At 43.2% G+C, this 16,354-nt stretch overlaps 1 protein-coding gene across 1 annotated transcript in view; it reads right to left on the bottom strand.

Moving 5' to 3' along the window:
- The window catches only part of NEK5 (NIMA related kinase 5), a gene marked incomplete at its 5' end in the record, with an annotated part of 46,453 nt that extends 32,643 nt beyond the window's left edge, over positions 1–13,810 (bottom strand). Inside the window, 6 exons of the mRNA XM_080928545.1 lie at positions 1,674–1,760; positions 2,970–3,040; positions 3,115–3,198; positions 6,805–6,902; positions 10,135–10,219; positions 13,694–13,810. Of these exons, the coding sequence (XP_080784671.1) occupies positions 1,674–1,760; positions 2,970–3,040; positions 3,115–3,198; positions 6,805–6,902; positions 10,135–10,219; positions 13,694–13,810 (542 nt within the window). The remainder of the gene's footprint in view (positions 1–1,673; positions 1,761–2,969; positions 3,041–3,114; positions 3,199–6,804; positions 6,903–10,134; positions 10,220–13,693) is intronic.
- Positions 13,811–16,354: the final 2,544 nt, after the last annotated feature.

Genomic DNA, 16,354 nt, shown 5'->3' with positions numbered 1-16,354 from the left:
ACACACACACATCACATACACACACCACACACACACCACACACACACCACACACATACAAACACACACACATACCCCACACACACATACCACACACACACCATACACAGACACACCAAACACCACACTCACACACACACACACACACACACACGAGGTGGGAGGAAGGGAGATGGGGGAATGAAGCTCTTAAATTTCATTTAAATTAATTTTTTATCCATATTTTTATCTTTTTTTCCCTTAAAATAAAGATTTATTTAGAGTTTTCTGTCTGAGTGTTTCATTTGGATGACATCTGTGTATCATGTGTGTGCCTGGTGCCTGAGGACATCAGAAGAGAGCATTGGATAACCTGGAACTAAAGTTATATACGGTTGTGGGCCATCGTGTGGGTGCTGGGGACAGAATCCCAGTCCACAAGCAGAGCAGCCACAGCTCTCTTAACAGCTGAGCCATTGCTCCAGCCCCACGCTTCACAGCCTGGTTGCAGGCGTGTCTCTAGGGTAGCGCATCAAAGCAAGTTTGGTTGAGGCTCCAGCACTGAGTAAGAGTAGAAACTGGCGGATGTCTGCTGCTATTCTTTTTGAAATCTCTCCGGTTTTGTCTCCTATTTATCACACTCAAACAGCCAAATGAACACAGTCATTCCCTTGAGTAGGATGATTACAACTAAAAGGAACTCCGTTCTAATTCAACTTGTCTGGTTTCTGTCGGGAGGCAGTCTTCTGGGTGAAAGCATTCAGGGGGAAGAAAGCAATGGTGGGCATACTCAACACACTCTGTCTGCATTTGCACTCACCCCAGAGAAGACTTTGCCATGCCCCTGAACCTCACCCCTGGAGAAGACCTTGGCATTCCTCCATGGAAACTCAAACAGCAGTTCTCAACCGGGGGCTCACGATCCCTGTAACAGATCTCCATCTCCATAAATTTACATTATGATTTATAGCAGTGAAAATTATGTTATGGTTGGGATCCTCACAACATGAGGAGCTGTACTGGGGGGGATGCGGTGGTAGGAAGATTGAAACAACAGCTCTGGGGTCTTTGACACGGCAGGCAGCTCAGGTGAACACACATACACACACCGGGCGTGGTCCACTCTCAACAGAGCACTGTTCCTCCTACACCCAGCATTCCTTCCTGGCCTCTAGGTTTCTTTGTGTAGAGATGAAGCCTCTAATAGTCTGTGTAGTGTTTGGGCAATCATGTTGGTGAGACTTGGGTGGGTGTATCTTCTGACATTCCTGGGGACACAGTCTTGATGATGTGTCTCTGTGTGTCTGTGTGTGTGTGTGTACAAGTGAGTGCAAGTACCCATTGAGACTAGAGGTGTAAGATCCCCTGGAGCTGGAGCTATAGGTAGTTCTGAGCCGACAGACTCATGTGCTGCAAATTGAACTTGGGGGCCTGTATGTGCTCTAACCACCGAGCCATCCCCAATGATATTACTTTTTGTCTTTTTTTGTATCTTTAAACAGAAAAAAAATTGCTTTGTTTTAAATAAGTCCAAAAGCTTCAAGGAATATTATTAGTCACAATTCGTCACTGTAATTCACATGAAGAAAAATAAAATGCTCCAGGACCAGGAGAAAACAGATTAGAACATCAGTCTCTGCAATTCAGTGTCATCCACAAAATTTGGCCCACATTCTCCAACCAAGAGCAACTCACGTTTTATTGTTATATGGCCTGTTCTGACAGATCTCTGGGGACAGGTAGTAAGGTGTCCCAGCACATGTTTGAGCAAGTTCCATGGAGCTAGGAAATTAGAGTAAATAAAAAACATGTTTCATTAGTGAGAAAGGCCAAAGACATGATATTTCAAGGAAAATTGTAAACATGAATAAGAAAATTATATTCATATATATATTAGAAAAAAGTAAGACATCTCACATGAACAATAGACTAACAAAGACAATAGGTTTTTAACCTTACAACTCAACCCTAATCATGTCTGAGAACGCACCTTTAATCCCAATACTTGGGAGGCAGAGGCAGGCAGATCTCTGGGAGCAGGACACCAGACCTGTCTATATAGTGAGTTAGTACCAGAATATCCAGGGATATATAGAGGTCCTTGTCTCAAAAATAAGACAAAATTAATCCCTAAAATTATATATACATATGTAAACACACATACATATGGAAAGAGAGAAACATAGTGAAAGATACACAGACAGAGAGACAGACAGACAGAGCAAGAAAGCCAGAGAAGATGGCCCGTGGGTTGATGCTTCTAGTACTAGGGACGCAGAGGCATAAGGATAAGGAGTTCAAGGTCAGCCTCAGCTACATAGCAAGTTAAAGGATAGTCTGGGTTACATGAGACCCTATCACACAAGTATGCACAGGCTGGAAAGGGTTAAAAGCTCTGTTCTCACAGAGGACCCAGGTTCAGTTCTCAGCACACACAATCCTCTCTAACTCCAGTCCCAGATGATCTAATGCTCTCTTCTGACTTCGATAGGCACCAGACAGGCATATCGTATACATACATGCATGTAAGCAAAGTGAAAATACTCACACTGATCAAATAAATGAATCTGAAACACATTCAAATCTGTATACATATATACAAATATGTCTATATATTTTAAATGTAAAAACATCCTATGGTTAGGTATGTGGTGAATGATAGAGTGATTTCCCTGAGTCATAGCATTGCAAAGTAGTAATAAAAATACCAATGATTGGTCTGGAGAGGTGGCTCAGTGGTTAAGAGCACTGACTGCTCTTCCAGAGTTCCTGAGTTCTCCAGCCCAGGAGCAAGCACTCTTAACCTCTGATTCATTTCTCACGCCCAAACCTTCAGAATTTTAACTGCAGACAGTCAAATGATTTAATGGATTCATAGCTACCTAAAATTGTAGATCTGATGAAACTTTTACTGTTTTAATTCAAAATGCCTCCAAATGAACACTCTGTCTGTCTAAATAGAAAGAAAAGTGGGACTTTACAAGTACTCACTTATTCAGTGTTCTTGCTGTTCCAAAGTCCCCGAGCTTTGCGACCATTCCATTCTTGCTAAGAAAAATATTCTAAGAGTGAAGAAAACTTATATTAAAAAAGAGAAAGATTGACTGTGCCTGAGGTCATCTGTATGAGCTCATACCTGAGATTTTATGTCCCTGTGTAATATCTTCCTATCGTGAATATGCTTCAGTCCTAGAGAAATCTGTACAAACCAACACAGGATCTGCAGAAGGGAACAGAAGGAATCCATTGAACAGTCTGCTGGTCACCGACACAGCTTCATGATGACACACACAAAAGACGAATAGTGATAGAAATGGAGCTAGTGGCTATTACATATTATTTCCACTTTTATACCCAGAATATAATATCCATATTATATCCCATTTTATACCCAGAATGTAATATCCAAACTATAGCCCATTTTACATCCCATTTAGATCCCAGAAAGGTGCTTCAGACAACATTGTTATCTAAGTGAAATATTTATGTAGAAAGAGGAGAATAAAATGGAAGAGATGCTCCCCCCCATCCCTCCCTTCCCTTCTCTCTCTCTCTCTTGAGATAGGGTTTTATTCTGCGGTTCTAAATGACCTGGAATTCCATGTTGATCTCTAACTCACAGAAATCTGCCTGCCTCTACCATCATGACCAGCTGTGGTTTTGTTTGTTGATTATGTTAGGTATGTTTGTTTGTTTGTTTTGTGTTTAACACGGGGCTTCCTAGTATAAGCACAATTCTTGTCCACTGTCCCTGGGGTTGCTGCTCACACTGATGCCTCCGCGTTTTCCTTTAAATAGACAGAAGGTACCCAGAACAAAGGGGAAGAATTGAAAATAATAATAAACTCTATTGGGTTAATTAGAAATTGTACAATAATGTCCATTTATATGTCTAATAGAAAACTACCAACTATTTAACGTTCAGAGGTCACCTTGGAGTTGGTTATGTAGCTGAGCTGACAGAATACTTCCTTCTGTACACCAGACCTTGTATTCTACCCCAGAACCAACAAAACAAAAACAAAAGAAAACAAAAAAAAGCCTGGCTCACCTTTTCTTCTTTTTTGGTCCTGAGGTTGTCAAGTTTATTTTTCAGCATTTATTTATCTATTTATTTGTGTGTTTGCCTATACATTATTCATTTCGTTTTCTGAGACAATGTATTTTGGTGTACAGCCTTAGCTGGCCTTCTATTTACCATGTAGCACAGGCTGGCCTAGACCTTATGGCAGTCCTCCTGCCTCAGCCTCCAGATACTGGTACTACAGGCTTGTGTGTCATGGTCAGCTCTGTAGTATTTTATATTAATGGTCAGAAAAATCTCTTTAATAAGATGTGCTCTACATTTGCAGAAATTAATTTAAATGGAGTCAGTGAAAAGGTGGGGGGAGGGATGGGAAGAGCCTCAACTAGACTTCTCTCATCAAATGAAGCTTCTAGTGCATCTAATTGAGTTGTTTGCCACAGATGTACCATGGAAACCCCCAAACAACCCAGACTATTGACGAGGCTATTAATTTCTACCTACAAACTAATAGCAGGGCCCTACTGCAGAACCCAACACCTGTTCATGGTCACTGGACATGGAGGAACTGAGTTGGTGCCTACATAAAGCCTTTACCTCTTTGAACTAGTGTTTATAGTACCAGAAGGTACTCTGCATGCTACCAGAGGAGAAAGGCAAACACCCACCAGGTTTTAAACCCTTCCGTCTGCAATGGTGACTCAACTGCAAGATGTGCTGTACAATGGAGACACAAAGCTTATGGGAGCAACCAACCAATATCCGATTGAAGGCCCACTCCATGAGACAGCGGTCATCTCAAACACTGCTTGGATGACCAAGAACCTAGAACGGATAGGCCAGGGATCTTGGGGAAAACCAGACACTGTAATAAAATGACTCTCAGTGACGTTCTGCCATACTCGAAGATCAGTTTCGTCCTCAGCCACCATTGCAGAAGCTTCCTTCTGCAGTAGAAAGAATACAGAGATCCACAGCCAGACAGTGTAGAGAGAGGAAGAGACTTTCACTCAGTCCTAATCAGGTGTCTCTATCAAATCCCAAGTGGAGTTCTTGTGCACCATGTATCCAGATGCTGAGTTCTGTGCCCTGAGATCAGGTCACAGTCTGGACATGGACACTGTACTGACCAATGTACTTTAAAGAATCCTCCCTAATAATCTCTGTTTGGGTAATAAAAGGCTAAAAGCTGTGACTGGACAAGAGAGAGAGGAAGGCAGGGCTTGAGAATAAGCAGGAAGCCTTAGGTAGGGACCACGAGGGAAGGAGAGAGGAGGTTTAAGAACCTCACCATGAGGCAGGATGGACCATGAACATGTGGCCAAGAGAAACTCACCCTGAGAACATAGAACAGAGCAAGCAGGCAAGAGTCAAACTGTACGTAACTCAGGCCCTGTGGCTGGGATTCGAATAGTTCAGTATCAGCTCAGCACAGTGCCAGCAGCTTGTAAATAAAATACCAGGTTTCTGTGTCTTTTATTCAGGAGCTAAACAGGATAGAGTAGAGCAGAAACCCACCACAGAAATACTTCAACACACAGGACCAATGCACAAATGAACTCGCAGAGACGGTGGTAACATGCACAGGACCTGCTCAGGTCTAAACTAGGTGGGGTCCCAGCACTGAGAGGGGAAGTGCACATGAGCCTCCATTCCTAACCCAGAAGCTATCTCTAATTGAAAACCATCTGCAAATGAAAAATTAATTTGTTTTCTAATACAGTCTCACTGGGGAAACAAACCACTCTTTTTTTAAAAGATTTATTTATTCATTTAATGTATATGAGCATACTGTTGCTGTCTTCAGAAACACCAAAAGAAAGTATTGATCCCATTACTATGTGGTTGATGGGAACTGAACTCAGAACCTCTGGAAGAGCAGCCAGTGCTCTTAACCACTGAGCCCTCTCTCCAGTCCAAAACAAATCTCTGTTAAGGGCAAACTACATGCCCAGCAGTGGGTGGCCAACACACACACACACACACACACACACACACACACACACACACACACACAGACTCACACAAACACAAATTCAATGGCGTCTTTGGTGGTTCTTTGTCTCATGGGTTTGTTTTTGTTGTTGTTTGGTTTAACCTTACAGGTCATTTGCATAAATTTTTGGTTGTGAGTCTAACCTTTAAAAGCTGACCCAACTCCCTAGCCCAAATGTGAAACATTTTAAAGTTACATCATTAGTTATTTGTGAAAAGAGTCTCGAACACGTGACAAAGTGAGTGTGGTAGTCAGCAGACAACTTGCAGGAGCTGGCTCTCCCCTCCGCCACAGGGGTACTGGGAACTGAACTAAGTCATCAGCCTTGCTAGCAAGTGCATTTATCCACTCAGCCATCTTTCTGACCCCACCTATTATTTAATTTTTTATTTTACATGTATGAATGTTCTGTCTGCGTATATGTAAATGTGTACACCATGTGCATACCCGGTGTCTGTGGAAGTCAGAAGAGGGCATTGGGTTACCTGGAACTAACGTGACAGATGGTTGTGAGCCACCCTGCATGTGCTGGAACCCCAACCTAGGTCCTCTGCCAGAAACACAAGTGCTCCCTGGCCCCAACCTCATGGTCCTCTTAGAAATGAAGTTCATCCTACAAGAGATATATCGGCAAGAAATACTTTCTCAAGGAAACATATTCCCAAAAGTAGATGCTATTTCAATCCAACTGCCAAGAATGTTCACAGTTATATGACTCACATTTTTCTAGTAAAAACATGCTTTGCATAGTCTAGTATGTAGAACGTTATACACTTAACACTGCAGAAGCATTAGACGTAGATTACCTGGTCTTCCCTGAATGACACTCCCCGCTGCCTCTGTATCCTCTGCATGAGGTCCCCCCCATCACAATACTCCATCACAATGAACATCCGGCTGTTCTCTACAAGAAAACAACATCAGTTAGTGCTGAGAGCCTTTAGATGCCATCAACCCTCCGCCTCTCAAAAATCTCGATGTGAAGACCACGACCAAAGTTCAGTGTACAGTAGTGGGGGTGTGGGTTTCTATCCCATAGTACCCTTACATTTCCTCTTAGCTTGTTTTGCCTTGATGAACTTTGACAAAGGCTATTTTTATGTAGCCCAGAAAGTTAATGTCAGTTGTCAGTCTGATAGGATCTAGAACCGCTTGAGAGACAAACCTTCTTCAAGAGTTTCTAAATTGGATTAAAGAGAGAAGACCCAACCTCAGTGTGGATGGCATCTTCCCAAGGGGCGGAGTCCTTATTGAAATGAGAATGCTGAGCACAGAGATTGTGTGAAGCCATTAAATAAGTAACATTTGTTTTTGCAGCAATGGAAAAGAAGCTTAAGAGTATGGGGATATTTGTTTTTGTTTGCCATCTAGAGCTCTTGGTTTAGAACATGCTTAGCACCTAAGGCTTAATATTTACTGGATAGAATTTGTTTTGCCTTAGGAAAATATCACTAAATTCTCCTTATTTTTCTTACCCTGCTTCAAATTCATAAAACCTCATCTCTTGGGGTACAGAGCTAAACAAAGAATTCTCAATTGAAGAATATCGAATGGCTGAGAAGCGCCTAAGGAAATGCTCGACATCCCTAGTCATCAGGGAAAAGCAAATCAAAACAACCCTGAAATTTTACCTCACACCAGTCAGAATGGCTAAAATCAAAAACTCAGATACAGCAGATGCTGATGAGGATACGGAGAAAAAGGAACAACTCCTCCACTGTTGGTGGGGTTGTAAGTTGGGTACAACCACTCTGGAAATCAGTCTGGCAGTTTCCTCAGAAAATTGGACATAGTACTACCTGAGGACCCAGCTATACCACTCCTGGGCATATACTGCAAAGATGCCCCAACATATAATAAGGACACATGCTCCACTATGTGCATAGCAGCCTTATTTATAATAGCCAGAAGCTGGAAAGAACCCAGATGTCCTTCAGTAGATGAATGGATACAGAAATTGTGGTATATTTACACAATGGAGTACTACTCAGCTATTAGAAACAATGACTTTTAAAAATTCCTAGGCAAATGGATGGAACTAGAGAATATCATCCTGAGTGAGGTAACCCAGTCACAAAGAACAGACATAATATGCAGTCACTGATAATTGGATACTAGCCCCAGAAAGCTCTGAATACCCAAAAAACAACTCACAGATCATATGAAGCTCAAAAAGAAGGAAGGCCAAAATGTAGAAGCCTCAATCCTTCTTAGAAAAAAAAAAATAAGTGTATAGCACCCTCTCAGAGTGTGGCACACCTAGACCTTAAATCATTAATAATTCAAGAGCTAAGAATGCAGCCTTGTGGTAATTCTTGATATTTAAAAATCATTATGTTTAATCTTTACCAAGAAAGAAAAGAAAAACCAAAAAAACTTTGACAATGTCCATGTTATGTTTTGTTTTATATGTACTTTATGCTCATTGTAACTAGTAAGTTTTCCATGCATACTACCAAACCTTTAAAAGAATTCAAGTACTGACAAAAATATATTCATATAGTTTTATGCAAAAAAAAGAGAAAAGCATATATTCCAACAGCCTCTAAAGTAAACTTTTTTTTTTCCATTTTCATTGTCGGAAACTCCCTAATTAGGTTAAAAACTTGTTTAAATGGGGGGGGGGGAGGTTATCTTCTGAGGAAAAAAAAAAAACCTCATCTCTCATATTAGATAGTTAATTTTGAGTAAATCAAAAGGTTTGTCCGGTGGGCCTGACCTGATCATGTGACTTACATCAATCTGAGACTGGAAGTCAAAGACAGAAGTGGTTATAGATTTCCAGCTCTGTTTCCTGGCCACATGGCCTGGCACAAAGGTTTACCTCTCTTGGCTGAGTGGCCCCTAGCTAACAGCTAGCAAGAAAATAGAAACAGACATCACACCACAGTTCTTGCGACGGGAGATGAACTGTTGTAGGTCCAGCAAAAACTGTATTTATAGGTTCTCATAGTCTCCAGGCTCTGAGGCTCTAGGCTAAGCCTGTGTTTTGAGTACCAACAAGCTGCCGAACCATGTACAAGGGCCGAGAAGGTTATTTACACTTTGAGTGGTCTTAGCTGTGTAACTGCATCCATTGTAAAATGTATCTTCCAAATTCCATCTTACCTGGAATAAACCTGCAGTCCAGTCTGGTCCAGTCTAGTCCAGTCCATTCAAGCATCCAGGGACTACACACTGAGCATCTACTATCTGCCACATGTAGAGGACCAAAGTGTATATAAAAGTTCCTAAACTCATTAAATTGGTGTGGTGTGTGTGTGTGTGTGTGTGTGTGTGTGTCTGTGTTTGTGTCTGTGTGTGTGTCTGTGTGTGTGTCTGTGTGTGTCTCTGTGTGTGTGTATCTGTCTGTGTATCTGTGTGTGTGTCTGTGTGTGTGCATCTGTCTGTGTGTATGTATGTGTGTGTCTGTGTGTGTGTGTATCTGTCTGTATGTATCTGTGTGTGTGTGTCTGTGTGTATGTGTCTGTGTGTGTGTATCTGTCTGTGTATCTGTGTGTGTCTGTGTGTGTATCTGTCTGTGTGTATGTATCTGTGTGTGTGTCTGTATGTGTGTCTGTGTGTGTATATGTGTATGTGTCTGTGTGTGTGTGTCTGTGTGTTGCTAGAGATCAAACCCAAGACCTCGTACATGCTACACCATTATTCTACCACTGAGCTGTATTCTCAACCCCTAAGTTTCCTGTCTGAAGAAAACTATTAAACAAATTTATAATAATTTCTATTCATGAAAAGACACACACATTCACAGTGAAATGCCTTGGGGAGTTAGTGAAGGCACAGGGCTTAGGAAAGTCTGAGGGTGAGAATTCAACTAGACAAAGGACATCAACAATAACTCAAATGATGAGGAAGAGGAAGATAGAATAGTAGATAGAAATGTGGGGCACATTTTTCCCTGACCGCCTTTAGAAATTATTCAGCTAAGGGTGTAATTCAACGACACAGTAAACGGAGACCAGCCTGGGATATGGAAGACCTCATCTCAAAAGACAAACCTTACCAGATAGGAAATGGAAACTTAACTAGACAGGAAAACAAATGAGCTTATAAACTTTAATGCACAACTCTTGGGAACACACCTTTTCTAAAGATTTTTAGCTTACTAGGATACCTTAATGACAGAAAAGTCTAACCTTGAAATGAGCCGAAGAAGGTTACAATATTGGGATGTTTCATCTTAGCCAGAAGAATCGCTTCGTTCTTCGAAGCTTCTTTTTCCTGGAAGAGCATCAGAGTTATACAGAGAGACAGCATGTTTTGTATGGGAAACTTGCTTACAGAGGCAAGCCTTGCTCACTCCCATCTGAAACCCCCCAAGACGCCACTGGCTTTAATGTCACTTTGCAAACTTGTCTCTTGAAGGCAGGGCTACTATGGAATAAACGTGGTGCCTCATAACTAACCATTAGTTTGCCAGTGATAATTATAGTCAAGAAGATTAATAATCCTGGGGAAATGTTATCGTACTGAGAGTTGGAAACTGGTCACACTTGATGCATGACTGTATTCCCAGCGACCTGGAGACAGGTCATCCTGGGAAACATAGTGAGGTCCTGTTTCAAAAAGTGAATGCAAATTATAAGTAAATTAGCAACTATATTTTAATCATTATCTAAACATTGGTGACTTACTTTACCCTCCAGCGTAAGGAAATTCTTCCTAAAATATAACATCCCATGAGCAATCACTGCTGATGATAAAATGGTCCTGTGCCACAAAAGCAAAACTCCATAGTCTGAATTTCTTCATTTTAAGAAATATGACGTACATGCCTGCCAAGACAGCACTTAGTAGTCTGAGGCAGGAGGACTGAGAATCTAAGGATGTCCTGGTTGATCTTACAAAAGGAGATTCTGTCTCAGAACAAAAACCAAAGCTGGTTTCTGGAGGCTGGCAAGTGGGCTTGGCAGGTAAAGGTATTTGCTGCCAACCCCAGTGACCTAAGTTCACTCCCTGGACCCCACATGGTGGATGGGAGAACTAATGCCCCCATGTTATCCTCTGAGCTCCAAAGTGTGCCGTATCCCACATGCACGCATGTGCACAGAGCAAGAAAAGGAATGAATGCAAAAGAAAGCAATTTTATGATTTAACTTTAGTTTTGTAATTTATAATTTTCTCTCTCTCAGGGGTGTGCCTTTCTATGTAACTCAGGCTGGCCTGGCCAGGAACTAATAGTTCTCTTGCCTTAGCCTCCAGAGGGCTAGATTACCTTCCTTCTTTCTCCCTAACAGCCTCCTCCTGTGTGTCTGTCTGTCTGTCTTGTACAGTCTTGTACCTGTTAAATACATACTCCACCACTGGAACATCTCAGCCAATATTTTTAAATTGACATTCTCAATCCTAGTTTCTAATCTAAGAAACTAGACTTCACAGGACTTCATCTAAATAATGTGATCAGAGCATGAATTTCAGATTTCAAAATGCTTTTTAAATTTGGTTACTCTTAAAAATGTAGCTACCAGGGTAGTAGAGATGGATGGAGAAGAGAAGGGGGTAGGAGCGAGAAAGACAGGCAGAGAGAGAATGTCTTAGTTAGGGTTTTACTGCTGTGAACAGACATCATGACCAAAGCAACTCGTATAAAGACATTTAATTGGGGCTGGCTTACAGGTTCAGAGATTCAGTCTATTATCAAGATGGGAACATGGCAGCATCTGGGAGGTGCAGGAGGAACTGAGAGTTTTATATTTTCATCTGAAGGCTGCTAGAAGATTGGCTTCCAGGCAGCCAGGGTGAGGGTATTAAAGCTCACATCCACATGACACATCTACTCCAACAAGGTCACACCTAATAGTGCCACTCCCTGAGCCAAGCATATTCAAACCATCGCAGAAAGAAAATGAGAACCTGAAATTAGGTTGGTAAGAGGACAAGAAGGACCTGGGAGGAGTTGGGGGAGGAGAAATAGGATCAAAACGTATTTCATGACAAAGAGAAGAACCTGCTTCACAACCTGGGCTCTCATGAACTCTAGGCAAGTGCCCAGAGATGGAGATACAACCCCAGTGTTCTTTTTGCTTTGTATTTTTATTCTCTAAAGGTTTGTTTATGTAATTTTTGTATATACCCCTATACACCAGGAGAGGGCATCGGGTCCCATTACAGAAGGTTGTGAACCACCACGTGGTTCCTGGGGAATTGAACCCCGGAAAGCCAGCGCTTGTACCCACTGCTTGTTATTTGGAAGGCAGGGCCTCAGTAGGTTGTGTAGGCTGGCCTTGAACCCTCCTGTAGCCGAGGCAGGGCAGGCCTTGAATGTGCTATATCCCTTGCTATTCTCTGGGGTAGCTGGGATTGAGGCGTATGCCATCGGGAAGTTTTGTTTTTATGAAGTCAGCCTAGTTTCCCTTTCCTCTATACCGTACAGGGAAAGACTGGGGCCACGGCTGGGGCACTGTTCAAAGGACTGTATAGATGCTGGGGCTGAGAACGGCAGCTAAGGAAGGACCCAGGTAACCAGTGCATTCACAAAAGGATGGGGCTAATTTAAAGAGGGAGGATCAAGTATCTAGCAGATAACTGCCTGGATTTCAATCCCTGGAACCTCACCTCCCTCCACATGTGTGCTCTGTGTGTGTGTGTGTGTGTGTGTGTATGTGTGTGTGTGTGTGTGTACACATGTGCAAGCACAAATACACACTCAGAATTTTTTTTTTATTTGAGACAGGATCTCTCTACTTAGCCCTGGCTGTCCTGGTACTCACTATGTAGACCAGGTTGGACTTGAACTCACGGAGACCTGCTTGCCTCTGCCTCTGGAATGCTGAGGTTGAAGGTTTGCAGCAGTAAGTCCAGCCTAAATAGATAGATTTTTAAGAGAAGGAGAATGGTAACAGGGTATGACAGTGCACCCCTACAAATTCAGCCGTAGGGAAGAAGAGGCAGGAGGATTCTATGTCTGAGACTAGCGTGTCTACATACCTAATCTAGATGCTGACTCAAAAACAAGAAAGGAAGCTAGAACGAAAGGAAGGAAGGTAGAGTAGAAATGGAAGAGGGAGGAGGGAGAAGGGGAAGAGAGAGAGAAGGGAAGGAAAAAGAAGGGAAGAGAAAGGGAAGGAGGGAAGAAACCTAGGAAGAGAGGGAAAGCACAGATGGGTCTGCTGGCCATCCAGGCTTCACATTTGTCCGGCATAAAGACAAGTCCTTTGTTCAGTGTAGAGAAAGGAAACCAAGAAAGTGAATGCAATGCGTGTTCCTGGGACGGGTTTCAAGGGGATGAAAGAAGATACTGTCAACTGAACCTTAAATCCACAACTGAGAAAAAGGTATTTGTTTTCATGCTGTATTAAAATGACGGGGGCTGCCCACCTGCTCAGGGGAGAAAGGGATGGGGAGTGGGGGAAGGATTGTGGGAGGGGGTGACCAGGAGGGGGCAGTGAGCAGGATGTAAAGTGAATAAGTAATAAACAAATAAATAAACAAATAAAAAAAAATATGGGAGCTGGAGGGACGACTCCGTGCTCACTGTTCCTGCAGAGGGCCTGGGTTCAGTTCTTAGAACTCCATCAGATGACTCGGGACTGCGTGTAAACCAGGTTGAGGGGTTTCCCTCTGACTTCTGCGGGTGCTTGCTCTGACACGGTGCCCATAAACTCATGCATGCGCACATATATACACATAATAAAAAAAGTTCAAAGCTAGATATACCACTTACAATTATCTAAAATTCAAACATCTTAACTTTACCGTTGCCAAACCGATCTCTTTGATGACACAGTGACTGCTTCCTGACTTATCTTTAGCCAAGTACACCTTCCCAAAGGTGCCTTCCCCGATGATCTTAATCAGGTCAAATTTATCCATGGTTCCGGGCGTCAGAGCTTCCTAAAATGAAGAATAAACCTGTACTGTACGTGACAACTAGCCAGCAGAAGATCGATGAAAAGCAAAGGGACTGTTTAAATTTCCCACCCAGTTTTTCAGACACACTCAAGAAACTTCCTTATGGCCATAGGTAACGCTGCGGTAAGGGGTTTAGTTCGGCAGATTCCAGGGTCACGCTGGATTGTGGCTCAACTCTGTGATCTTAGACAACTCATCACCTCACAAAGCCTTTCTTCTCTAGCTTCTGAAACGGAAAATGACTTGTGTTTGAAGGAAAGACAAAGCGAGAGGTCTAAGGGCCAGGCAAGCACATCTGGTCTTAGTGGGACGTGCTGCCCTCTACACGGAAGCCTGGGAATCAATTCTGCTGGCGCTTTGGGTTCTAGAGAAGCCGGATCTATGCGGTATTTAAGACGTAGTTAGAACCTTAGGCACTACCTATGTCATTCAAAAGTCGTTGTTCCCACACAACAAGAAATCACCAGAAAGTCTCGGCATACTATTAACTAGTACTTGATTTCCTAGGAATACAAACCAAGGCTTGGTTGGGTCCTGGGATTCTCACCCAGTCTGCTGGCTGAAGGGCTGCAGTCATTGGGAGGCCCAGATTTCTAGCAACCTGTCAGGTGACTGTCCTGGCAACTGGCTACAGGTGTTTACAGGTGGCGATCCACACTCCGTTGTAGGTTGCTTTCCTCCCGTTTCCCTTTTATGCCACAGTTAGGGCATAAAGGTATTTTATTTTGCTGTACTGGGAAACGAACCCAGGACCACATACATGCTGGGTAAGCATCCAACCACTGAGCTTTACACCTAATCCTTTTGGGAGATTATTCTTGAAACAGGTCTAAGCTGTTCAGGTAGGCCTGGAGTTTGTTATCTTCCTGCCTCAGGCACAATGCAGAGGTCTAAAACCTTGGGTGGTCTATTGGACATGTTGTTTGTATATAAATTCAAGTCTGGTACTTCTAGGTTGTCAGCGGAGGCCACCGCCTGCAAGTGGGCCTGGGACCAGAGTCCAGGATTTAGTAGCTTGGGCGTTGCCACGGAAACCGACGCAACCCAGAGAACAGGCTTCCTCCTTGCTGCCCTGTCTCCTGCCTGGATTCCCTTTTCTCTCCCTGCAGCTTCGAGGGTCCTGCGACAACTCCTGAAAAACACATTGGGCTCAGCTTACCTGCTCAGCGGGCTTTACGCAGTGAGCCAGTGAGCGTGGAAGTGTCCAAAAGGATCGGGTCAGCTAAGCCTCCCAGACTCAGGGGCAGGGCCACGGGAGAGCGGAGTGGAGGTGGGGAATGGGAGGAGAGCTGGGCGGGAGCAGAGGACCTCATTGCTTAGGTGCCCGTGTCTTCACGCTCCTGTGCTATATAACAAGTAAATCAGGAGGAAAACGAAGGACTGAGTTGAACCTCAACGCGGGGCAAGCACACTTCTATTGGTCTGAGAGCTGGTAACCTGTAGCTTGGTGTCAGAGGGCGCAGAAGAAAGCCGGCAAAAATTCCGAGGAGTAGTGGAGAGTAAGTAGGGAGAGGGGAGAAATCACGTAGAGGGCAAACTTTCCCAAAACTGTCAGATTCTTGTGACAGCCTTCCGGATTCCAGGGGGTGTGGTGGCAGTGGCCATTTTCCAGAATTCTATGAACGGCAGATTTTTTTTTTTTGAAGCCTTGAGTCTGTTTTCTGGTTGGCCTTTTGCGCACCGAGATGGCTGAGTTTCCTAGGGTCCCCGGCATGCTAAGCAGCGTTCAGCTATAACATACCCCCAGGAGGAAGTATGTTTCTCATGCAAGGTCTTAAATACTGCTGAAAGGTGTACGTAAGAAATGAACCTGGGCTCACTCACAAAATCGGGTGCTGTCCCGGGGGTCTGCAAACACACCCTTCTCAACCTAGCATTACTTCCTGATACTCAGGTTGCAGTTAATTAATTACCTGTGGGAAATATACATCTTTCGGGGTGGTCAGTACTCACACAAGCAAGACAGATAGAACGTAAGACCTGTAACCATTTCCTAACCCCCATTACCCATGCCCCACTCCAAAAAGCAAAACAAAACAAAAAAAGGCTAAGTTCTCCAGAAAACATACATTCCCCCCTTTTCTCCTTTATCTACACCCTACTTCCTGGGCCAGAATTTTATAAGAATGTAACCTCTTAATGTTTGAAATTCTTACTGATTGCCGTGTTCCAGAAGTAGTATATTAACGGAAATTAGCGTTTTCTGACCACGGCATTTTTGTTTTGTCTTCTAGTAGTACACAATTGATTGAAATAAAATTTTAAAATCAAATTATCTTGGAAACTAATTTCTTAAAAATCTAATGGGCTCCACACGGACAAACGTGGACTTCTTAGAATAGATGAAGGTCCTCCCCCCCTTCCTCCCCTTCCCCCCCCCATGTAGACGGGGTTTCAGTATGTACCCCTGGTTGGCCTGGAACTCAGTCCAGATGCCTGCCTCTGCCTCCCTGCTGAGACAGATGTATGCTGCTGCCAATCCCCCTGCTTTTCAAATGTCAGGGC

The sequence above is a fragment of the Micromys minutus genome, assembly GCF_963924665.1.
Source record: "Micromys minutus genome assembly, chromosome: 14".
Taxonomy (NCBI): domain Eukaryota; kingdom Metazoa; phylum Chordata; class Mammalia; order Rodentia; family Muridae; genus Micromys; species Micromys minutus.
This window is presented reverse-complemented; position numbering and strand designations above follow the sequence as displayed.